This window comes from Plectropomus leopardus, chromosome 1 (genome assembly GCF_026936395.1).
Source record: "Plectropomus leopardus strain MGB_pleo_1.0 chromosome 1, ASM2693639v1, whole genome shotgun sequence".
In the NCBI taxonomy this organism is placed as follows: domain Eukaryota; kingdom Metazoa; phylum Chordata; class Actinopteri; order Perciformes; family Serranidae; genus Plectropomus; species Plectropomus leopardus.
Genome location: NC_142176.1, coordinates 35,321,078 through 35,347,074, shown reverse-complemented (window position 1 = coordinate 35,347,074; position 25,997 = coordinate 35,321,078). Strand labels below are relative to the sequence as shown.

At 39.3% G+C, this 25,997-nt stretch overlaps 1 protein-coding gene across 1 annotated transcript; it reads left to right on the top strand.

Moving 5' to 3' along the window:
• Positions 1 to 1,847: 1,847 nt before the first annotated feature.
• Positions 1,848 to 23,346, top strand: sv2ba (synaptic vesicle glycoprotein 2Ba). Its single transcript, XM_042489037.2, has 13 exons — positions 1,848 to 1,997; positions 6,314 to 7,024; positions 11,741 to 11,921; positions 14,816 to 14,967; positions 15,556 to 15,689; positions 16,863 to 16,952; positions 18,514 to 18,627; positions 18,761 to 18,849; positions 19,041 to 19,205; positions 19,714 to 19,847; positions 20,109 to 20,309; positions 20,424 to 20,583; positions 21,950 to 23,346. The coding sequence occupies exons 2-13, from the start codon at positions 6,547 to 6,549 to the stop codon at positions 22,131 to 22,133; spliced, it is 2,082 nt and encodes a 693-aa protein (XP_042344971.1). The 5' UTR covers positions 1,848 to 1,997; positions 6,314 to 6,546; the 3' UTR covers positions 22,134 to 23,346.
• The last annotated feature ends 2,651 nt before the right edge of the window (positions 23,347 to 25,997 follow it).

Genomic DNA, 25,997 nt, shown 5'->3' with positions numbered 1-25,997 from the left:
GCAACGTCATATATTATATCACTGGATCATTATTACTTTTATATTAATATGAGCAGGGTAATAATGTTACAGATAATACATCTAAATCCATCTTTTCTTGATAATAAAATACCTGTTTTTTGACTGTTAATCTGACAAAACAAGCTACAAGCAAAATGCAAAGATGGCACCTTGGGGTTAAGGAAATTGTGACAGACATTTTTCTGAAATGTTGATGTTTTATAGACAGAACAATTTATCAGTTAATTCTGAAAATACTCAAGTAATCTACAATTGCCTAAGAAATCAAATGTATTGTCAGCAACATGGGTCTGTGAGAATGAATAAAACAGGATTTTCCTCATAACTTTATTGAAGTCCGAACACAGACCAGTCAAGCCCTCACACCTGCTTGATCCGTGCAAGCTTGACTCTTTCTACCTCTCCCTCCTTTATTTTTCTTTAACCACAAGAACTATCAGCTGACTGAACAGTCCCAACTAGCTAAAGTACCTGATATCAAAAGAGTAAATGTAAAAGTAAATGTACTCGTTACATAATGTCCATGACACAACACATTCTGGAAATTTAGTGCCTTGCTGTGCATTTGGGTGCATCAAGCCTTTCACTTTCTCATAATACCAGGACACTGTAAACACCAGTAAAAACAAACTCCATAAAGATGTTTTTGGCAGAGTGTGACTGCAGACAGCAAGTGCTGAAGGCCTCTCAAGGCCTAAGCATTACATCCATATATTAAAAGCAATTATGTTATATAATATACTATCATTTGGGAAGAGTCTGGCATCAGTCCACCACATCATCCAGCTGTAAATGCTGTTCTCTCAGTGGCAGTCCTCCACACTCTGTATATTTTCTGTATGTAAACCACAGGAATGATATGTGGTGCAGGAGAGCTATGATTATCTATCTTCAGCAGTCGGTGCCACTCAGACACATCCATTATCACCTCTGTACTCATCCACCACGCCCAACAAAATGAACCACCAGTCCTTCCTTCATGTTCCAAGAGGGGAGGAATATTTTAGCCATTTTTGCTGATATGCTCATTCAGAATGACTTGGGATGGAATATCAGGTACAGAGAGTTGATGGCCCTGTTTACACCTGGTATTAACATGTGTCTTGGGTAATCCGATAGCATGAGCTAACACAGCTGGAGCTTTTGAATGGTCCCAACAAACTCACACCGACACCAAAAGGGCTCAACTCTGTTATTAACCCTGTTAATAAACATAAGGTAAAGTTAGCTGTGTGATACCAACAGTTAGCCCTGTTGATGTGTATGATCAGAATACCAAAGATGCATGTTAATACCAGGTGTAAACAGGGCCGATGTCTCACTAAAGGACACTTTGACAGGACATATAGCTATTGCAGGGATGTGCCATTCTGCTTACGGGAAAGAAGAGCTCATTCCAGCTAGGATAACTATTATGCCATTGCAGTCCACTACTGTAAGGACATTACACTTGCTGTAGTGTTTGAATGGAATCTAAAATGTGCACGCACTTAAAGATCTCTTGATAGTGATTGCAGACCACTAAAGGCCCAGATTCAAGTTTCAAGAGATACAGAATTTCTATCAGCTGCAGGGCTGCTGCTATGCCAGCTGACAATGACCTCTGACCTCTCTGTAGAGGAGCATTTGTACAGATCAAGAGTATCACCAAAAAGTGTGTCTCCACAGTTTGCAGTCACTATCAGTAGAGCCTGTTGCTCTTTACACTTAAGGGACTGTACCATTGGGTCCCAGAGGTGGGGGAGTTAGTTCCGGGGAGTTTCCTGTCGGGATGAGCCCTGGCGAGGGAGGGGTGGTGGTGGGGGATCGTGAGGTTGGATCTAATCCCTCAGCCTCGACTGTGGCACGGCCTTAGGATAAACTGACATGTAGGCTTTGGACATTTGAAAATGCTACTTGGACTTTAGCAATTTTATGTATGTTTTTTGTTTCGTTTCAGAAGTCATTTTTATATAAATAAGGGAATGCCAACTCTGGTAAGACTTTTTTTTTCTTAAATGTTTGCTGTATTGTGCTTTTTTATTTGTTGTTTTGACAGATTAGTGAGGAAGTGAGGAATGATTCAAACTGAAAAGATACCTGTGGTGCGGTAATTTATTTTTTGAGCTTTATTGGTTGCAACAACAGTAAAAATTATCTACAGCTTTTTTTTCCAGCCATCAACATTACCATGCTCATAAAAGAACTGATACATCTAAATAAAGAGTCATTTTGTCAGCCTTAAGTCACCCTGCTGCTCTCTAAAATGTTAGATATTTTGATACCCATAGTGCCATTTGTTAAATTCTTCATCTTTTGCTTTAAGCTAATGGGCAGAGATGTGCAGGAAAGAGGATACACTCATACCAGTTTGAAGTCTTCCAGATAATTTACTAAGGCCAAGATGGCACCTTTTGCTCTGTAACTGACCTAATGACAGTATTTGACTCATCTTTGACAGGTTAGTGGACAGGTTGTCCCCAGAAATCATGAACGATTGTCCTTTGACATCTTGAGGTCACAGAGAAGCTGAGGTTTAAATGGTCTGACAGTTTAGCTAATACCAACAGACACAATGCATGTAGTAGATCCAGTCTGACAGATGCTTTTTTAAGGAACAGCGTGTGTTTTTGTAATATATCTGGCCTCAGTGGCAAACAAATCCCTAATCCTGTTGTTTAGTGGAACCCTGGTGGTGCAAACTGGTAGAGAGGGTCTGTCATTTTTGTACCAGGACATCCTGAAATCAGGTTATGCAGTTATGCTGATGACAACATATGCAATATTGGTAATTGTCGAGAAAAAGCATGTTTTTATCCTCCCCAAAAGCAAAATAGCTGCCAAGTACCAGATCAAATACCTCTATTGTAGTTGCACCAAGGCCCTTTTCCTCAAATCAGTGCTCTCAGTTCAGTTCCAAGTTTAGTACAGATTAAAAACACAATGAAAGCAGATTGAGAGAAATAAAATATCTGTGCAGGTGTGATGGAGTCACCCTGGGGGGCTGATTATTAAAACATTTCAAGCAGAAAAGAAAAAAGACTGAAAAAAGATCAAGGTTGCAAAATGCAAATACGTAACAGTAGACGCAACTGCGGTTAAAGAATTAATAATAACCCTGACTGTGGCACATGATGGATAAAATGTTCTGCAAAAAGCTATGGTTTTAATGATTTTATGCATTTCTATACACACATAAGATAATTATAACAAGTCCCTAAATGTACAAATACAGGAGAGGAAATGAATAAATAAACACAACAGTAACTACTGCTAGGAAGGCACTTGGAGCTGCTCTGTGACCAGCAGTGGAGGATTGTGGTTATACTGACTGAATTCCAGGTGACTGGATGAATGAAAATGAGACTAAAGCTGGCCCCAGAGCAGCTCAACTGTTGTGTCTTCAGTGTGTTTATGTAGCTATTCTTGCAAAATCTGTTACCATAGCATTATGTTACCTCACAAGTGTGTATGGTTTTGTTATTCTCTGTAGAACAAGGTAAAGAAACTGATGAAAAACGACAAAGTTCAGGCTCAGTCAAAACTAATAAATGATCAGGGTGGTAAAAGGTCACTTGTGAAATTGAGATACCCTTCTGTAAATTACACAGTGACCTATCTGCTTCCTGTTAAACCTCAGACTCACATCGATTTTCATGATTCAAAGGAGCTCTTTGACTTTTCAACACCAGCGACACTATCAGAGGAAAGCAAATCATGACCTATTCAAACTCTGCACAGGCATAAATGCTGATTTGACATCTGAATTAGTGCGCATGTTGGGGTTAAGGATGGTCAAGTTTATACATTCATAAACACAAACATCGATCAATGAGTCAGAAGAGAAGAGAGGGATGGAGACACAGGGGGAAAGAGTGAGTGCAGGCAGCCCAACAGTTATGTAAGTGCCAGCTGTGTGAGTAAAGGCGCTGCAGCAGGATGATGAAAGCAACACAGCTTCCCTCAACCAGACTGAGCATCCACCCTCTCACTTTCTCTCCTGAATTGTTCATGTATTATTCAGGTTACTGAAGGAAACAACAAATGAAAAGAAAAATAAAACTACAGAATGACATGCTCAGACGATCGTGATCGTATTGTGCAATTCAGCTCATTACTCCTGGCAACAAAACTGATCAGTATACACCAATTTGGGGCTTTCAAAACTACATGTCCAAGAGCAGCGAATACATTTCAGTGCGTCAATCCAGACTCCATAATCCACCGTCAGCCACCTCTGTGACTTTCGTGATGAAACAATAATGTGAGGCAACAGGGGCAAAATGAAAAAAATCTGCAGTCTTAATCTGGATTAAATTACAGTGTTCGTCATCCTGGCTCCACACCAGGACAAACTGACCCAAACCAAACCAACTATCCACTTGTCAGACGACAAGACTACAACTGTTTCTGGATCCAGCAAGTAATACTCATGTGATGAGTAATATCCATTTCAAATAAGGGACACCCCAAAAGTTCTACTCTGAAAAAAACAACAATTGAATGGTAGAAAATATTTTGCATTGTAAACATGTACCATGAGAAAAATAATGTTTAAACCTTACAATGCAACCTGAGTCATGCAGTCATCCTGGTGATTCTCATATTTAAACCTACATTTCCCCTTGTTGGTTTTTACTACAAAGAGGATGTTGCTACTTGTTTTAATGCTTTGCCTTTTGTTTTATATTAAAGAATATGTGATATGTATGATCATGATATCCTGCATATGGTTTTTCTTCATGTACATATAGGCAATCATTTATTTCAAAATATGCAAGACTAAAGGCTAAAGCTTTAGCTTTAGTTTGCTTGGGAGAAACAGCTCACTTCCTCCAATTTCATGCACTTTTTACTGAGAAAGATGTTAAATGAATGCATCATACTGTACCAAATGGAATCAGATACTTGATTAATCTTCCAAAACACATTTAAAACAGTTAAAGAGCAAGCAAACACTTTGAAATAGTGATAAGCAGTAGTCTGTCAAAAGAGACACATGTCCTGTTATTAAAGCAAGACAAGTTCAGTTCAATTTTAATTCAGTTTTATTCATAAAGCCCATTATCACAAAACATAGTTTGCCCCAGACTTCTGAAAAACTAAATAACACTTTTTTTCTTAGAGATGAAAACCTCTAAAGCAATAAAATGCACCCCTTGTCATTATGATACATTTGGGGTGTTACTGCTACAGCCTTAGCTACTCTATTGGTGTGGTATGATGTAAACTAATATTATCAGCTTTTAAGATAGATATTGTTGTGTAACTTACATTACAGAGTCAGTTGATTGGCTTTATGTTACCTTTTATACTGCTGCTATGTTTGAGCATTTTCCATTTTTAGCTTTTTTTTTTTTTTTTTGGTTTCACAATTATTCTGTGATATTTAAATTAGCCCACTGTCAAGATGCCCCTGAGCAAAGGAGATCTACAAACCTTAAAAGCATATCTGCATACACAGCTGGATCAGACTGAGTACATGAAAGTTAAATTACGTTTTTTGTTATTTTATAGTCCAACAGTGTGACTCATTTCTCATGAATTGTGTGATGTATTTGGTAATTTTGTGCTGTATTTGCAGCTTGGTTGTCTGTCAAATGTTTCCGTAACACGCCATCTTTTGTTATCTGTAAATTTCAGAGGATCCAGCTTCAGGCTAACAATTGTTTGATTTGGAAGACTATGTGCCTGGCTTCGTTGTGCACGTGTCGTTTATTCATTGTCAGTAAAGCATGTGACAGCCAGCAACATTCCTAAAATGCAATTATAATTTGTTTTATTGTTGATCCATTGGTGTCTGTGGCCTCTGGTCACTATTAAAATCAAGACAGATCTGAATGTGTCATTCGAGCAGCAGTGCTGTGTGATGGATAAAAATGGCGCCACAGCATCTGAGGGGAGAGACAATGAGATTAGCCTATCTGGTTGTGTGGCAGAAAAAGCAGCCTACAGGGGAGAGAGTCCTAAATTGCTCTTTCCTGCCTTATGACACAGTTCATTTCTGACTAGAATAATAACCTGCATTTATGTATGACTTGAAGTCCTTCACAAGTAGGACATACAATTAATTAGACTGACAGGATACCATCACCAGTTACATGAGATATTGTAGGCAAATCACGTACTTTTATGTTTCCACGATATGAATATTGTGAAGCCCTTTGAGACTGTAATTGTGACTTGACATAACAGGTCACAAGCCATCCCAAAGGGAAACATTGCATAGCAATGTATCTACTCTACAAGTGCATTTTTCTTTGCCATTCTGCTGACAGATCGTTTGTGATGTGTGGTGTGCCTTGTGTTTTAGGTTCAGCATGCAGTACTGCACAAATCAAGGAAGGTAATAGTGTTTCAGCTCAACCGTTGAGGCCTTATATTTGAGCCCAAGACAAGATCGCACAGAATATCTGCTACAACACCGAGAACAACTCACAACTCCTTTGGAGGATTATGCCATTATAGCTGACAACTTGAGCTTCCTCAGAGTACGACGGCTACAAAGCAAAGTCAGTCCTGCTCCACAAGCACCTAGCCAGAATCATGGATGACCCCTATCACAACAACGTGAACCAGCAGATGACAGAAGGTGGGGAATACACCTACACCCAGGATGGAGGAGGCCAAGATGGTTACCCTTATCAAACGGACTACCCTCCACAGGACGAGGATGCTCGTAGTGATGCCACAGAGGGCGCAGATGAAGATGAGCAGATGTACGAAGGGGAGTACCAAGGCATCCCCCATCCCGACGAGATCAAGGAGGCACGGCGAGCAGCTCGGGTGGAGGCCAGGAGGAAAGCCCGTCAGGCTGCCCAGCAGGAAGAGGAGGAGGAGAGCTTGCCAGAGCAGTATGAGACCATCATGGAGGACTGCGGCCATGGACGCTTCCAGTGGACGCTGTTCTTCGTGCTGGGCTTGGCGCTAATGGCTGATGGAGTAGATGGCTTTGTGGTGGGCTTCGTCATGCCCAGTGCTGAGAAGGACATGTGCATATCCAACTCTGACAAAGGACTGCTGGGTAAGTGAGCGCAAAGGGAGGGAAGGTGAATAAAATGGGGTTTTTGCTCAGCCTCATATAGCTGCAAGCATGGCTGTAGACTCTAGTTTAAAAGACCGTTGATTCCAAATATAAATATATATATATATATATATATATATATATATATATATGTATATTTATCAGTCTAGATTGTTTGGGTGTGAGTTTCTAAGTGTTGGAGATATTTGACATAGAGATGTCTTCCTTCTCTCTTACATAACTGAACTAGAACTACACTGCCAAACATATCACCATGCAGAAGGAAGTGTTTATTTACTGCAATCTCACCTAGCAACACTGAGCTAGCTAAAATTATAACTCAGCCCAGGACGCTATTAATGTTTATCTCTTGCCGTCACAAGCCTCTCATCCATGAGTAGATGCACACTTCCTTCTGCAGTGTAATATGGTTGGCAGGTGTAGGTTGGTAAAATGAAAATAGCTCCTACATAAAACCACTCACAACAATGTATGTCATATGTTATTGTGATTAAATGAGTCACGATTTCTGGAGAAAGATGTTGCTATTGAGCTTTTCAAGTGCATTTTTCTGGGTTGCTTTAAGCACCACAAGCCGAGTGCCATCTAGTTCCATTATACTGGAGAGAAGGCAGACAACTCTCTGCAACAATCTGGACTGAGAAATAGACTACAGATAAGAAGAAAACTACATTTCAGAATTTGTGGTAAACTGTCTCTTTTAACTAGAGTTTACAGTCATGCTAGAAGCTCTATGAGGCCATACCTAATCCCATCAATGCTTTGGGCTAAACTCTAATGTTAAATTGCTAACATACTTTCATTGACAATACTAACATGCTTAAGTTTAGTAAGTAGAATGATGACCATATTCACTATCTTAGTTTAGTGTAGCATGCTTACACATACTAAACAGAACCAAACACAAATAACTCAAGGTACTTCTGAAGATGATGAGAATTCCATAAATTGTGCAAGTATTCATAAGTATCAGTAAAAGTAAAATGTTGACCTGATGATGATGCAAGACGAAACCTCAGAGGATCACCATAATAATTAATTCTGGGAGGAACATGAATGTTTATACCAAAATTCATGGTGAATCTTTCAATAGTTGTCGAGACATTTCACACAAAGCCACAAATTTCAACCGCATGGTAACGCTACAGGAAACATCAGGGGATCACCAAAGTTCACACAATCCATCCTCTTTGTGAAAGTCTGTTCACAGTTTCACAGCTACCCATTGAAAAACTATTGCTCTATTGCAGTCTGGACCAGAATAGTGAACCAACTGACCAACAGACATTGCCTTCCCTTGAGCTGCACAGCTAGCATGGCTAAAAACTAATTTAGTAAACACATTTCTCCAAATCAGATATGCAGCCTGCTGGTAACCTACAAGTCTAGCTAATTATATCTGTTGAAGAGTTCCAATCTCTACCCAGAGGGGAGGAACCCATCAGTGAAATGATCTGCTGTTGTGCTTGGCTGAAATAAAATCCTGCATATGTTTGGCTCTTGATGACAGAAGACTGCGTCAGACAGAAATATCCCCCAGCCGCTGGGAAAAATTACAGAAAAAAACTTGGCTCTTTTTAGGCAAATGCAAAAATTAAGAACATAACCAACATTATGTGTCCTAGTAGGGTATGGGTCCATTGTGACCCACCAGATTGAGTCATCAGATAGTGAGACTTGGCATTGGTACCACAAGCGTCTGGAAGTTGACTTGAGGAAAACCACACAACATGTTAATTTTTTAATTATGTTAAATACCAGACACAGAAACACTGATTTCAATATACTTTGAATGTTGGATATTCTGTGTATTAAGGATAGTGCTTTCTTTATTTTAGTTGCGAGCCAGCTTCATTTGTTCCCAAATATTGTACTCCAACAATAAACATACCAAGAAATGATACTGAAATTTGTATGCAGCATAGACCCAACTTACTGGAAAATGTTCCTTGAAAGCCTCTGTTCCTCACTTTCTGTGCAGACAACCAAACTGCAAATTAAAGCCCCTCACCTTATTTCCCAGGCCTCATGTGTAGCCAGGCGATGTGGCAGATTGCACATCGCTCATTTCATCTTAACAACAGGCTCCTGGGATGAGGCATTGCAAGAGATTTATGAGGAACCCGGTGGTGATTGTATTCAGTGTGTGTTCCCAGGCTAATATGGAGCATGTTGCAGCAGTCAGAGAGCCGGCGGCCTGCAGCGCCCGGTGCAGAGCTGTCAGATACGCTTCAGGCCTCTGACAGGCTGTGGTAGCAGGAGGAAGGCCTGGCGAAAATGAAATCACAGCGTCTGTGCAGAGCGGGAGGGGAGCACTGATCATCAGCTGAGAATATGAAGTAGATCTGGAGAATGATCCTGTTTGATTCATGCTCATGCTCTGTCCACCAGACTCACCGGAGCAGAAATGTGCTTAATCTTAACCATAGTCTTGGCTATCAAATAGACTCCCAAAACTTTTGTTAAAACGAGGGTGGTTGGTGCACTTACCCTGAATGGTGGTTTTATTGTTTAATCTATAGAGTGAAAATACAAGATGTTATTAGGGACACAATGCTGAGGACAAAGGAGAGGAAGTTCTAGCAGCTTTTAAATTTCAGGGGTGGTGTATTTGCAGAGATTTAACCAGTTATCTCAAGGAAGTTGCTAAACCTGCAATGCAGCTAGTGCATTTCTGGAATAAAACTGGAATTGCAATTGAAGAGGTTATGCATAAATTATGAGTTGGTTTTATGATGCTTCCCTGCTGCTTTTAAAAGGATAGTAAAGAATATATCTGGTGCTTAGCATTAATTAAAATCACGTGTCAGTCAAGCAAGCAGATATTAGCAACCTAACATTAGTTTTGTTAGCTACACCTGGCTGTCAGTATTAACAGTAATAACTCTGTTTAAGGAATATGTGCAGTGCAGCCTGTTTTAATCTAGTGATGCATATAATTTCCACCTGCTAAATACCAATGTTATAACTACACAAATGCTGTAAACTTAAGAGCAGCTGGTTCCAGCAGGCTCCAGACCAATAATTGCAACTTTCATGTTCAATCAATACTGTTTTAGTCAATGTAAGAATATCAGAACTGACATAATTGGAAAAGATTATTATTCAAAGGCTTTTCACAGCGACAATGCTATTGTGGAAAAAAGGCTGCTGGATGTTCATTGTTGATTGTTCATAAAACTCCCATATTCTTTATATGTTTCCCTCTCATGTCAGAATGGTAATAGAGCTAATGCTGCAACATCAGTCATGATCCTTATTTGTTATATTTGGAATAAAACTGAATGTAAAACAAATGACAGTGATACAAACTGAAAAGCCTCACATCTGCACACAGAGTTAGCATTTAGACAGTGGGCTACATGTTGGAAGAATGTCTGCAGTTTTTTTTTAGTGTAGACGTATTGTCTCTTCATCGAGATGTGCTAAATGCACTTCCAATGCTTTCACTTTTAATATTGCAAGAAAAAGTAAAAATATGTTTTCCCCTCCAGGGATTCAATGTCTCCGCTGTGCTCAAGGACACTTTAACAGGCAGATAGAAGCTTGTTGCTGCAGGGGTTGATCCTGGGCCTCCACCTGAAGGACAGGCTGTCTAATCACAAGGCCACCCTGTCAACCTGTCCATGTATGCCACCAAGGCATACACATTGCCTCAAGCAACAACTTGGCCAAGATATTAGGTGACATGTTAGCCTTGACTCTTTGTCTCCCGCTGCCCTTAGCGGTCTCTTGTTGAATGAGTTAAGGATGTGCAGCTTGGCGTGTGGAGCGCCGGAGCATTTGGATAGTCTAGTAATCCACAGGGAAGGTGCACACTATGGCTCCACGTGCAGTTAAGCTGCTTAGTCCCACTGTAATTAGGGCTGTGTGTAGTAAAAACAGAGCAGGCAGGAGGTATGGGTCTAAAGGTTTGAACAACACTGTGAGGAGGATGGCCGACACTGTAGGTTAGAGTCTGACAGCAGAGGAGAGCACATTACTCTCCTCAGAGACAAAAAAAGAAGAAGCACATAATCATTGTTATCTCTGTGGCACAGTAATGGGCAGCACAGTTGGTCACTGTTAAGAGCTTTTTTTGCTTTACACACACACAAAAAGAAAAGAAATGGCAGAGTCGACCACCTGCTTGGTGCATGCTGGGAAAGGCTCCAGGTCGCTGTGACTCAGAGTGGGGAATCTGCAGATAAAAAGTGAGAAAATGAATTTTGCATTGATAAAGCAGGTAATAAAAATAACAATAAAATGTCAGATTTTTAAAAATGTGGAAGGTGAATATTGTGGAAATGACTGCACTCTGAGAAGCCTCAAAAATCACTATGACCTTTATTATTCAGCTAGTTTTCCGGGAACGCTATTTTCACTGTGTTTTCTGTTTATATAACATTATGAATATTCGTTAATGTTCAGAATACGCATGTAAGGATGCATCATACTGCATTACAGTGGAAAGTGTGACGATCGCTCTATTCCTGTGTTCATACAAGGGTAAAGGGAGCCCCCTTGTGGACATCAGGACTTTTAGTTATTCCTCAGATTTTTTATGTATATGTGTGCAAATAAATGCTGCTGTAGAGCCTACACTGTGTATCAATGAGGTTAAATATGCATCCTGGGAGTAAAACATGACCTGACCTTTACACTTAACGGTCAAATGCATCCAAATGAGATTTCTGTTTGTGTGTGTATTTGCAGGGCTGCTGGTGTATGTGGCCATGATGGTAGGGGCGTTGGTGTGGGGGGGTCTGTGCGATAAGATGGGCAGGAGGAAGTGTCTGATCTACGTCCTGACCATCGACCTGGTCTTCTCTTTCCTGTCCTGCTTTGCTCAGGGCTATGGCTTCTTCCTCTTCTTCAGGTTCTGCTCCGGCTTTGGGTGAGACACATTTGCATTCACATTTGCAGCTTGGACAAAAGACTGGCTTTTTATAATGACTGACCTTCTCCATAAATAATCCTTTTAGTGGAAGCAGGCGAGTCTGTAACATTTTGGGCGGAAAGCACATCCCTAAATAAGTATTTGACAATATTTATTCCAAAATACAACACCTGACATTTAAGTGAGATGAGTAAAACTAACTGTGGACCTTTAGGAAGAGCCCGAGTGATTCAAAAACACTGTTGGCTCAATTGCTAGTTAATTTTCCTTGTTGATATAATACATTTAAATTTTATGCAACACAAAAGGGAATTTCTGTTTATTTACTTCATTCAAGCATTTTTTTATTATACCAATTAAATCAAGTGAACAAGGCTCTTTCCTTGTTATTTAATTTGAGTTTTAGTGCTGACTTCCTGCTGTCGCCAGCACCTTTTGCCATGCACAGATTGATTTTGCAGCTCTCAAAGACACATTTCTTTTGATAATGATTGCCGCCTGCATCTACACAGACCTGCTATATTGATATTTGAGCTTTCTGCTAAGCCAGAAAATACAAGGTCACCAAAATAAAATGCTCAGCTGTTGGTGATGCACAGTGATAATGAGCCCCATGTTAGTCATTAACATTCACATCTGCTGAAGAACCGTGGCCGTTTTGCTGTCTTCACAAAACACAAGGAGCAGGCCGACTCCGGAGAAACCATTTTAAATGCCAATGATTGTCTTGATATAAAAACATACTGCAGTGGTATTGCTATTAGTCTTGTGGCCTTCCCGTAATGTAATTTCTCCACTGTAGATATTAGGGGTTTTCTTCACAGTTCAGGCTGATTTCAAATAGATAAATGCCACTGAAATCAAAAGAGAAAAAAAATATTTTCTCTATAATTTTAGTCTAGGAGCTGTTCCAATAATATCTCATGCATACAACATGAAATCTTTCACTGTAAAAGTAGATGCCAAAGATCTGAATATTGCCCAGTCTTTAACCAGAGCTGAACCTTCAGCAGGCTCCTGCCATAAAATATTATTTAACATGAGCCCCATTTTGAGAGCCCTGCTGAGCCTTCTGGACAAACTGACCACCAAAAACAATCCCAAACAGTACCCAGCTGCCACCAGTTATTATTCACTATCGCTAAGAATAAATATATATCCTAAGTATTGAAAACTGACTTTCAAAAATCCAAGAACAAAAAATCAGCTTCCGTATTTTTCAATGTGCACCCCATGTTTGTGTGTCTAAGGGACTAATTTTTGAAACTGCTTCAAACTGAGTGAAAGTGATGACCCCAGCAACAATGAAACATGTGTAATATAACCACTTTTTTTTTTAATCAGAGCCTGCCCCCAAAACTGCAAAAACTTACCGGTCCGTTTAGATAAACATTCATTTCATAATTGTAAAACATACTTTGTTCAAAGTTGACAGAAACAAAATAAAGCCAGCAAACTTTTGTTTTTGTTTTACCACTGTTACAAAATTGCCAACTTTGGTTAAGTTGAAATAAACCTTTAAAATGCCCGGTTAGATGTGAAAATGCGCCGGCTGTATACACACAAAAATAACTGCTTATTCAAACAGAGTTGGGCGATTTCTGGTTGAATTAAATGGATCTTATTCTTTAACAATGAAGGTCTATCTCTGTAGGGATCTTTTCCATAATGTTGTCAGACATGTGGAACAGCAATTTGTGTTCGGCTCACAGGGAATAGACCCACACGCATGACTCTGAGGCAGTTCAGGTAGAAGATAATCAAGCTATTTATTCTCAGCAAAAAGTCTGATACACAAGAGATCAGTCAAAGAGGTAAACAAATCCAAAAAGGGCAGGCTAAGGCAGGATCAAAACACAGTCCAAAGCTCACAGGCATGAGAAAGCTCACTAGGAAATAAGCAACACTTGCTATGAAGACAGACTGGCACAAAGGGACAGGAACACACAGCTTTTATACACAACAGCAGGGGTGCATAACAAGACACAGGTGTGGCAATCAGCAACAGGTGAAACATATTAGGGGGAGGACAGATAATCACACAGGAGGGAAACTTGACAGGATGTGGGGATCTGAATTGAACAAAATAAAACTAAAACAAGAAATTGAAAAAAAGAAGAAATATACAAAAGCATGATCTGACAGTGGCATGACAATCTGATCCTGTCAGGGGCAAAAACTAAGCACTGTATTTCGACTTAAATTGGCGATTTTGATGCTACTGGCTGCAGCATTGTTGCTTAATGCTGGACTAATTTCAAAATTGTAGTTTCCATTAGTCATTTAGACACAAAACCATAAGAAAAGAGGGTCCAGTTTAAAAATATGAAAGGTTACCCTTTAACTTGATGTGTGAGAATTCTGAAAAATCAGAGAACATTTACGCCCTGGTTATTTATTAGCAGTCAGTCAACTCATCCAAATTACAAAAATGGGCTGGCAACAGTTTTCTATTTCTTCATTAGAAAGTAGTTCCAATAAAAACTGTTCACAGCAGCACATAAGGACATTGTGTCTAATGACATTTTGAATCTTTTAAATGCAATATTTAATGACTGAACACTAAAAACCAAGTTCTATGCACCTCTAATGTGATGGGCTGGAGGCAGAGACAGATGTCTCAAAATCTGGATGAATAAAACCACTATCTGCATATCACTAAAAACATATGTTTTGTGCTGAACCAACCTTTCAAAAAAAGAAACTTCCAATAACGTCATCAGAATAATGAGCGCACAATCCTAACATCACTAACATTGAACAATAGGTCACATGTCAAATGGCAGCAAATGATCTTCTAAATCCCCCAAAAATGCTGGACAAAATAAATGTGTTTAGAGAGTAAAATGGAAGATTTCATTTCTGAGATGTCCTGTGATTCCCTCCCCCAGAATTGGCGGCTCCATCCCGATAGTGTACACATATTTCACTGAGTTCCTGCAGATGGATAAACGCGGAGAACATCTGAGCTGGCTCTGCATGTTCTGGATGCTGGGAGGCCTGTACGCCTCCTTCACCGCCTGGGGAATCATCCCTCACTATGGTAATACACCACACACACACACACACACACACACACACACACACACACACACACACACACACACATACACACACACACACACTCAAACTGACTCACGTAACAAGACACACATATGTAGTAGACTCACATGAAGACACACAAACATTCAAACATACTGTACGGCAACTCAGAAGAAATAGATACTATTTTATGTAACTGGAGGAGCATTCAGTTATTTGACGTAGAACTTATTCTTTTATTCTGTATGACAGCAGGATGTGACTAAATTCATTTTTGCGCTTGCCAAAATGCCTCAGTTTGAGATTTTTTCACCACCAATCAGTTATGAATCATTCAAATTAACATTCCATCAGGAATTGATGAATAATTCTAAAATTAATCAACAGTTGCTGTAACTTTTCAGTCAATGCAGTGATTCAAATGCAACAGTGGATACACTGATGCATAAAATCAGTTTCGTATATGCAAAAGATGACAGTAAAGATGTATTGTGTCGCATTGCAGTATTTTAGTGATTTGAACATTAAAATATGCTGGACAGAAGGGTTCTTGAAATAATAATATGCTCTTTACTGGATGGTTTTCCAGGCTGGGGCTTTGCCATTGGTACAGAGTTCCAGATCCACAGTTGGAGATTATTCATTCTGGTGTGTCTCTTCCCCGCGCTGGCTGCACTTGTCGGCGTCATCTTCATGCCGGAGAGCCCTCGTTTCCTCCTGGAGGTCAGATCCAATAATGCTAGATTAAAATACACAAAATTAAAATATGTGAGTTTTATTGTCTGCTTCAACTGCAAAACATAAAAACAGAGTTATCTCTACTGGCTAAGGGTTAAAGGGTAACTTCTGTGTTTTTCAACCTGGATCCCATTTTCCCTTTTTTTGTGTGTAAGTAACCAGTGACCAATAATGTTTGAAAGTGGTCCATTACTGAGCAAGAGTGCTGCACACAGTAGTAGCAACAGGCCGGAATGTAAATATGTAGGGCATGTTCACATCGTCAATTCAAGGCCACTAAAGGTGTTTGTTTTTGCCACTGACACGTTCAGATTATTATTAAGTCTCAGACAACATCATCACAGAGAAAGGTCTTTTTGTTAAAGAGTAAGATCCTTTTTATTTAACCAGAAACTGCCTAGAAATCATTATTGCCAAACTCACTATACTTCATTTAAATAAACTAATTTTATCATCTTAAAACACACTTCAGTGAGTCAGTCAACAGAAGAAGAATAAAACTCATTTGGACAATCTTTCCCCTGTTCCAACAATCACCAGCTCTGGTTTGGTTGAAATAAACCCCTAATTCACCTGGTAAAATGTAAATATATGCTGGCTCTATGCACGCTAAAATGATGTTTATTTAAATGGAGTCTGTTGAGGTTGGTGATGGCAATTTTGGGGACACTTAGACACAAAACATTGGAAATAAGCATCCAGGTTGAAAAACACTGTCATTACCCTTCAAGATGAACAGCAAAAACATTGAGATGTACACTTCCTATTCTAAAACTCATTATGTCAGTGTACAGTATTAAACATCAGGCTGTTATTGGTTCAAAATGTTGAGTCATCGTCAACCACCACAGCAACATCCCACTGCTATGCAAAGGTAGCGAAAGCCTGCTAAGGCGCCACCAAAACACCACCCACCCCTGTTCCTCATTCAGGACATTGTCAGACCTTTAACCACATGTGGTATTGTATTTGTATGTTACAGCAAGGCTGCTCTAACATGTTCATATCACATCCCCTCATGGGAATATTGTTACTTAACTGTATTTGGACGCAGCGTATGTGGCAAATACACATGCTGTAAAGTCTGAGTTTTACAGAACACTCTTAAAATTGGATATTTAGATATTCATGGATAGGTTTGTGTGTGTTTATTTTCAGAGTGCCCGACATGATGAGGCATGGATGATTCTGCGACAAGTTCACGACACTAACTGGAAGGCTAAGGGGGAGCCAGAGAGAGTCTTCACTGTAAGCCCCCCCCCCTTTTTTTTTTTTACAACAGAACTAATGTCTTTCTCAATCACTCAGGATTAGTTATCCAAATTATTAGCTCGTTAATGAGATAAATATAACCAGAGGCTGTTACATCTTATCCTCAGATATCACAAATTACATAAATAATTGCGATAATTTATTCACCTGCAAGTCATGACAGTGAGCCAATGTCATTTTGACATGTCCCAGCAACAAAAGCATATGCATAATAACTCAGGCAGCAAAAATGGCCTGGCCCAGCACTGGCCCAAACCCATGTTGGAATGCATGGTAGAAGATATCAGTCGGGTGGCATCCCAACTCATCTAAACTTGTGATGAATGATGCCCCAGAATTAGGCAAAATAACTGGCCCGATTCCAGCTGCCGACACTGCCATCACTGGAACTCTTTCAAAAATGACCTGGCCCAGCACTGGCACAAATTTAGCAGATTGGAAGATACAAGTCCAGTTGACTGATTCTGCTGAGACCTAGGATGAATGATGCTGCAGAAACATGTCATATTAATTGGCCCAACACAGCCTAGCACTGTCATCACTGGGCTGTTATCAAAAATGACGTAGCCCAGCATTGGTCCAAACTCAGCACGCCTGAAGAAATAAGCTGGGCTGCATCTGCTTCCCCAACTTACTTTAGACTCGGGATGAAGGACCCCCCTAAAATCTGGCCAAATAAAGTGGCCAATTATGGCTGCCGACACTGCCATCACTAGGCTGTTATCAAAAATGATGTGGCCCAGCATCGGCCCAAACTTGCCACAGTTGAAGAAACAAGTTGGGCCATATTATTATTGCTTTTCTTACTGTGACAAGACAGATTGTCTGCTGCAGCATATGTAGCAGATGCTAGGTATTTGTACATTTCACATGTTAAATTTGCATTAAAATTTCACAGTCAAAATCTGTTTGTGCCGTATATAAAGTTCTAAATGTCACAAATCCCATATTTTGCATACATTTTCATTTGTATGGAATGGAGTAAGCTAATGAAAAAAAGCTATTTCATTGGACCAAACAGGTGGTACTCATTAAGCTGGATGAGCACAGGTGTAAAAAATAAAATGAAAGATGGCCGTTTTCCATTTAGCTCCCTCATTTTCAGGCTCCTGGTATTGTGCATGCTGGCTCACTGTCACACTGTCATGGCTTATCGGGACACTCGGATACAACAGAGCCATCACTAAAGTTATTAGTAACACCTGTGCTTTTACCACTTTGTGTCTGTTGGTAAAAGGCCTTAGCTAAGTGAAAAAAACACTATACACAGTAGAACATGTATTACTGAAAAATAAAGTGAATAAATAAGATACAAATACATTATACTGTATACTGTATGGTGTGAAATGATTAAAAATAAAAACAATGGGTCTTTATAGTATGTAGCTTTTCTCTCCTATATAAATTTCCTGATTTATGTAAAATCCAGTTTAAAATCTTTATATAAAAGAATATATTGTGTGAATTTGTCTTGATAAACGATCATGAAAGGAAGATGAAGTTATTGTTTTTATGTCCAAACTCTGTCATTGTGAAGGTGACCAACATTAAGACACCACAGACTCAGGAGGACGAGTTCATCGAGATCCAGAGCGACACTGGAACTGCCTTCCAGCGCTGGACCGTCAGACACGTGACCATGCTGCAACAGGTCTGCACATCACTACTACACTACACAAAAATAGAAGACATAGAATAAAAGAATAACCCCTGAACTGAATGTATTTTCATCCCCTTTTTCTGATGGTCTTTAGATTTCAATTGTCTGTCTGTCCCTCTTTCAGGTGATGGCTAACATCATGTCACTAGCAGCGCCGGAGCTCAGACTGCAAGGCCTCTTCCTGGTGATTGTCTGGTTCTGCTTGGCATTCAGGTAGCAACAACTCTATTTAGCCTCTATACCCACGCTGAGATTTGAAGCAAAAACACCTTAGAATACACTCGCATTTCCCTGCTGGCTGATTTGCATTAAAATCAGGCATTTTTTGAATATTTTGAAAGTGGATATTCATAAACTTCTCCAAGGCAGAGCTATGCAGATCATTTTGTTTTTTTGTGTTTCAGCTACCACGGGCTGGGAGTGTGGTTCCCTGACATGATCAAATACATGCAGTACGAGGAGTACGAGTCCAAGGTCAGAGTGTTCCACCGGGAACGGGTCGAACGTTTCCACTTCAACTTCTCTCTCGTCAACCAGATCCACCGCGAGGGAGAGTACATCCATGACAAGTACGTTTCCTCAACATCGTTTATTACCATTTATTTCAGAAACATGGGGAAAAAGGCAGTGAGCGACCTGGTAAAAAAATGTTCCATAAATTGCAAGTAGATTAAAAAAATATATTTTTAAAAGATAGCAAAAAATGTCTAGTGAAAAAAACAAAAAAATATTTTTAAAATTAGCATAATTAAATATTTTAAATTATGTTATAGAATCATTATGGGTTTTTTTAAACATTTTTTTCAGGTCTTGTTTGCTTTTTTTCTGTTTTTCTTTTTTTTTGTTTGTTTGTTTGTTTGTTTTTGAAGTTTTAAATTCTATTCTATTATGATTTTTTTTTTAAAAACTAATTTCCAGGCAATTTTCTTGTACTTTTAAGAAAAACTAATTTCTCGCAATTTTTTGGGTCATTGCCTCCTTTATTGCTCATTGCATTCTTCCCATGATATATAGAGCCGATTTACCCAAGTTTTTAAAGTAAAAAATTCTTTATTTGTTATATCTTCTTTCATTTAGGTTTGCAAACATTGAGATTAAGTCTGTGAAGTTTGAAGATTCTCTGTTTGAAAACTGCTACTTTGAGGATGTCAAGTCTACCAACACCTTCTTTGAGAACTGCACTATCAAAAACACCGTCTTCTATAACACAGGTATCATGCCAATATGTTAATGAATGACTGTAATAATAATTTTATAGCAATTTTACGCTGCTCTTCCCTTATAGTGTAGGGCTCAATAAACTCAACTAATTAGTGCTATAAAATATATATTAAATCATTAATGAGGCCCTAAAACAGTCATCTTAGTCAGAGCATTAACACTTTGCACTGTGTTTACCCTGCAGCACTGAGGGGAGAAAACCTCTGCTTACAATGTTAAATATATAACAGTCCTTCTGTCCTTCTGTCCAGACCTCTGGCAAGAAAAGTTTAAAGACTGTCGAATGGAGAACACCACCTTCCTCCACCCAAAGAAAGGCTGTCATCTAAACTTCCAGGAGGAAAATGACATTGTCATCTACATGGTCAGCTTCCTGGGCAGTTTGGCTGTGTTGCCAGGCAACATCCTGTCAGCCTTGTTCATGGACAAGATAGGAAGAATCCGAATAATAGGTGAGATCAGCAGGGAGTGTAGATACATTATAAGTGCAATAGCCCTGGATAGGTGGTGTTTTTGTAGTTTTTGCCAACCTGTTTAAGTATGTCATCACCTATCTTTCTTTCTAGGTGGTTCTATGTTGGCGTCATCTGCCTGCACTTTCCTGTTGCTGCTAAGTTTCAGTCAAGGAGCTGTTATATGTTGGCAATGTCTCTTCTATGGTGCCAGTGTGGCGGCCTGGAATGGACTCGAGGTCATCTCTGTGGAATTATACCCCTCCTCTAAAAGGTACAGTCCAACTATCCCACTGTTAATACAACATTTATCTCTACTACTTCTATGGTTTATTCCAATTCTAAGATCCTGTCTGCATGGATACATATATTTTTTAAAAGAGGTCTGTTATCCTAGGTTTTGGCCTCTCGTCAACAAAACCTTCAAAGGTGAAAGATTTCTCAAAACCTATGTTAATGTGAATCCATTTGGTCATGTAGAACTACGCGTTTGGGAAACAAGAACATCACCTCAGTTTGAGCATGCCCATTGTTGCTTTGTGTAGTGAGCATGTGCCAGAAACATTAATAACAATGACAGACTAAGTTAATGTTTACATCTTGTTTAGCACTGCTTAGTCTTGCTGTATTACTGCATCACTTCAGGGATGGATGGGTTGTCTTTTGCACCCAATGTTATTTGGTACACCTCACCGTCCGCAGTTTTAGGTCTAAACTATGATTTTGGATCAGGCCTGGAGGGACAAGCCAGTCTGTTCTCACTCTGAAGTCGTCAAATATTGCTGCTATGTCAGTGATTTTGGGGTAAGATACTTACGCCAAAAGCCAACTTTTGTAACAGTATGATAGGCTACCAGGCAGTGGCTGGTGAAACACTAACAGTAACAACGTAATATAACGAGCTGGAAGGTCCTTAAAGGGCGGGTGAAGGGCTGGTGAGTGGTCCATCAAACCCTGGACTTTCACCCAGGAACCCACTGTTTGCTTCTGGTATGAAAGTACAGCCAAACATAATGTTTTTTTTCTAAACCTAACCATGTGCCTCTGTTGCCTGAAACCTAACCACGAGCTTTTGTTGACAGCTCGGCGTTGGTAGCAGTGTGAGGATACCCAGAGTGTAATATGTAGACGTGGAAGTCCACTGACAAAGCAGTGATATGTGATGACCTGGGAGGAGAACATGACGGACAAGCAGATGATGGTAGAATTTGGAGAGTAGGATTGTTGTCCATGAGGAATTGAAGGAAAAGTGTCACATGTCCAGAGCATTACATATCATTGAGTGAGCTCCTTCATCCTTACACTGAAGGGGAATCAGCTTTGTGAACGGATATAACACCTCTGTCAAAAGCTTCGTGCCAGTTTAACCCCCATGTTAAAAAGCGTGGTCCAAATCTACTCTCTTGCACCAAAAGGGACAGAATAATTCCTCCTCATAGCTAAAAATTTAAAAGGAAATCTCATCCAACCACACAAAGTAAATTAGTAATTTGATATGATGATTTTATTGTTTTTTTATAATCTTTTTTTATTCATGTGTCAAACAGCAATTTACTCTCAGCAATTAAAAGAAAACACAACAAAACAGTACTTCTCATAGGTCAGTCGCATAATCTTTCTCTATATTTATGACTCTGCAGAGGGACAGCGTTCGGTATCCTGAATGGGATCTGTAAGTTTGCTGCCATCCTCGCATCCTTCATCTTCGCAGCCTTCATTGGCATCACCAAGATCATCCCAATCTTCCTGGCCTTCGCCGCCCTCGTCTGTGGAGGTCTGTTAGCTCTGAAGCTGCCCGAAACCCGGGAGAAAATCCTCTCTTGAAAAGCCAAACTCCTGCAGCCTCCAGGCCTCAACCACAGCACAGCTCTTGGGAAAGCATCCTGCGAGTATATCATCTTAAACTTTAATGGAAAGATGGGGAAGAAAGGCCATGCTGTGCTGGCTGTATTTGTGAGTTATGATTAAAAATGTTGAAAACCTGTCTGGTTGCCTAAGTGAACCTGTGGTTGCTTTCTCTTCCCTCTGTAAGCTCCTCAGGCTGCCCAGCATTTCTGTCACATCATATAAAGCTTGTGTTTGTCATTTCCCTTTTTATCATTTACTGCCCATTCTCTTCTCTCTCTCTCTCTCTCACACACACACACACACACACACACACAGTTTAGCAACATTTGTTTGAGATTTGTGTAAAAGAAAGATTGATATAAAATGAAATTATGTGTGTACTTGAAAGGTGATGTAGTTCATGTTACCATGTTGTGCTTTGATTTCATTCCCTGTTGGAAAAAAGGAAAGAGGGAGGACTTGTAGTCGTCATAACTTGAACTGGATTTCAGCAGCAGTATTATTGCTGTTATTTTGTTTGCCCAGTTTTTATTTATTCTGCACTGTCCTGTGGTGTATAGTCGTCTTTAGTTCACATGTTGATGCTTGATTTCATCTCTCTAGACATAAACCCGGATTGACAATTTTATTAAATGTAGGAGTTATTTGTTCATTTCTCCCAGCCGATTCCAAATCCAACCTGTACAGCCAGCTGGATTCTCCTCCTGTTTGCCGTCTTGTCCTCGACTGAGACGTCGTGTCTGTTAGCTGTGTTCTGTAGGTGGTGATAACGTAGAGTCTTATCTGTCACATTCTGCCATGACAACGTGTAAGGAATTGTTCTGTTTGTTTATTGATTTTTTTTTCTAAAAAAGGAGAACGATACAAAACTGTGAGATTAGAAGTTTTGATATGATGCTCTCATTTTAATGTTCTGATGAAGAACAGTTTTACAGAACCTGCTGCATTTCTGACAACGTGTGTCAAGATTTCTAAGGAGCATGTTACTTTTTTTGGCATGAATGAGTGCATGTGTGTGTCTACGTGTGTGCGAGTGTGTGTGCGTGCACGGTTGTTATCCACGTCTGTGAATTTACACAATAGGTTGACTACCAATACTGTATTTGTTGTTGTACATACTGTAGACCTGTGTATATTAGCTGTAAAATAGTAGCTCCATCATGACTTGAATAAAGCTGAAGGCTTACGATCCAGTTTCCTGTTTAATAATTGATGCATGTTGGACAACAAACTATAAAACAAATTATACACTTAGATGAATGTTAGAGTTTCACTTTTGACTGAGTACTTAACTATACAGGGAAATACAAAATCTTCTCATCTCGCTCAAGAAAGCATATAAGTGTATTTTCTGAAATGCTGAAACTTTTGATGTGGACTGTTGTGACTTTAAGGTGACACAGGCCAGGTGAAAGATCTCCAATTCAGTAGCACTTACATTCACCAACCTTTTCAGTTTTATTTTTATCCATATTCTGAAGACTTTTCTGATCAGAGGTTTTTTTTTTGCTATATAATTCATAGCATGATTTATAGAACATTTTATTCTTAAAAACATGAAAACTTATTTTTTTTATGCCTGTTTATTTCATTTAATTTTTTCATGTTTATTTGTAAAGGGACAAGTGTACAGCTTATTACTGATGCCAAATACCACAGCATTTATAGCCTAAGCTAATTTGCAATGCCCGTCCCTAGATGGGCCTTCAAATATATGTAAGACTCAAAAACTACATAAAATACTGTACAAACATGATGTGGCACAATTTAAAACACCAACTATAATACAACAAAATCAATCGATTTTATGGAGTTATATAAAGAGATATCCCCATATCCCTCTTTAAAATACCCTTTGACTCGAATGTGTCAACAAGATAAAATAACAATGTTGAAACTGTTCAGATTTTTGTTATGGGAATGTATGCAAATTAGTGCTCAGCCAATTTAATTAGATAAACCAATATTTGCATATTAAAACATAAAATTTCAGAAGAAATGTTACCCTATTTACCAAAGGTGTCTCCCCTTCACTGCCAAAATAAAATCTCAGAGGTCATCATGAATTTTCACTGTGGTTCTCATGAGTTGTAATATAACAGTCAGGGTGGATTAAGCAGAAAGCATTCCTCTGTGTATTAGTATTGCAGTGTTGCACTGTCTGTGTCAGCAGAGGCAGAAGAGCCTTGAAATTTTTCTTTTGTTCTGTCATGTAAAAATAAGGTAAAAAAAGTTTTATTGTATTTTTTCAGAAATGATAAAACTCATTACAATGGGCTGCTTTTTTGACTGTGTTGAATGTGAAGCAACCCCATTTATGTAAAAAACAAAAAAAGCTAAAAAAAATTAATTGTATTTCTTCTGAAATCCTTTTTGTTTTGTTGAGACAGATCTGCTCTGAAACATGTAATATTTCGGGCCTGATAGCAGTGAGTGGGAGCTGAATATAACTGTTCCCATGTCAGTGGCAGCTGTGTGTTGGGGGGGGGCTTGTAAAAACATGGCAGCACACAAGTGTGAGCAAGTGCCGGTAGTAGGAGGATGTGTTTACTCTGGCTGAGGTGTGAAAGACACTCTGCTGATCTGTCCACCAGGTTTATCTGGATGTCAAACTAGAGGGCAACAAACAGAACATACACTGGAACTGATGATTCAATATGATGTCCTTTGATTTAAGTGAGATTTGGCTAATTAATGTTTAGATGTAGGTTTCTTGCACTCCTGTTAGACTAGTGGTCTAACAAAATATCGTCAACAAGTCAGTTCACAATCCCTACTTCCTGTTTTAAAAAGTTAAATTTATTTCAGTGCCTTGTATAAAATTTTTGAATGTTGTTATATTCTGCGAATGTCGCTCTCTTACAATTAGAGGAAATTTACTGTCCACCTCTGGCTGACCCCTCCAGTTTCAGCTAGTTTCACACCAAGGGTGCAGAATGTATCCCCCTCACCTGCCACCTCACTCTGACACACACACACACACACACACACACACACACACACACACACACACACACACACACACACACACTAAAGCTCTCAACATACGTTCGTGATAAAACTTTTCTGTTTTTGTTGACCGTGTTGAAAGTGAAACAGTCCATATTTATACACTGATAGATAAGTGAGTTCCTCTCGTTAATGATTTTCATCAGTTTTATCATTCTAATAACATGACGAAAGAAGAAAGTGTTTGTGATTGTTTAGGGAAACATCTACATGTCCATAAGACCTCAGGATCTTTGCTCACATGTGCAGTCGTGAACTCTGGTTTGCACATTTATAAATGGATGACAAGTCAAAAGTAGAGCCTGGACTTTACTGTAGATCAATTTTTCCATGTTTTCTTCTTTTTTTTGTTTTTCTTTTTGTGAGCAGTTGTTTTTGTTTTGGGTTGTTTACATGGTTGACAGGCTTTTAAAAATGACGGCCGCCAGTGCTGCATTGGCCGTGTTTAATCAATCAATATACACTAATGGTGTCTCGACCAGTCAATGTACACTTTTGACTCTCATGCTGCACTTTTGTTTTGTTATTACCTTCTCTAAAAAAAGGAGCTTAAAATTCCTTCAAAACGGCATTCTAGGAACTGCGATCATTATTAATTCTTGCATTGCAAACTCAACAAAAAGAGGCCTTGCTGGAACTGGGTTATTAGAACTATGAAATTCATTTTCATGAGTATCATATCATCCAATGAGCCCTTGTGTCATGTGTGGAAGTATTTTGCCTTTCTGTATCACTTTTATTTATTTATTCATCTATTTATTTTTTTCAGTTAGCCCACTTATCAAAACTGGAACCATCGTGTGGTCTTAGAAGTCTGACTGCAGCATTACC

Excerpts from the sequence above, each read along its gene's own strand:
- sv2ba (XM_042489037.2), top strand. The coding sequence starts at position 6,547 with ATGGATGACCCCTATCACAACAACGTGAACCAGCAGATGACAGAAGGT. Across the intron at positions 18,628-18,760 it reads ACGTGACCATGCTGCAACAG|GTGATGGCTAACATCATGTC; the intron begins GTCTGCACATCA and ends TCCCTCTTTCAG. Across the intron at positions 20,584-21,949 it reads TTATACCCCTCCTCTAAAAG|AGGGACAGCGTTCGGTATCC; the intron begins GTACAGTCCAAC and ends ATGACTCTGCAG.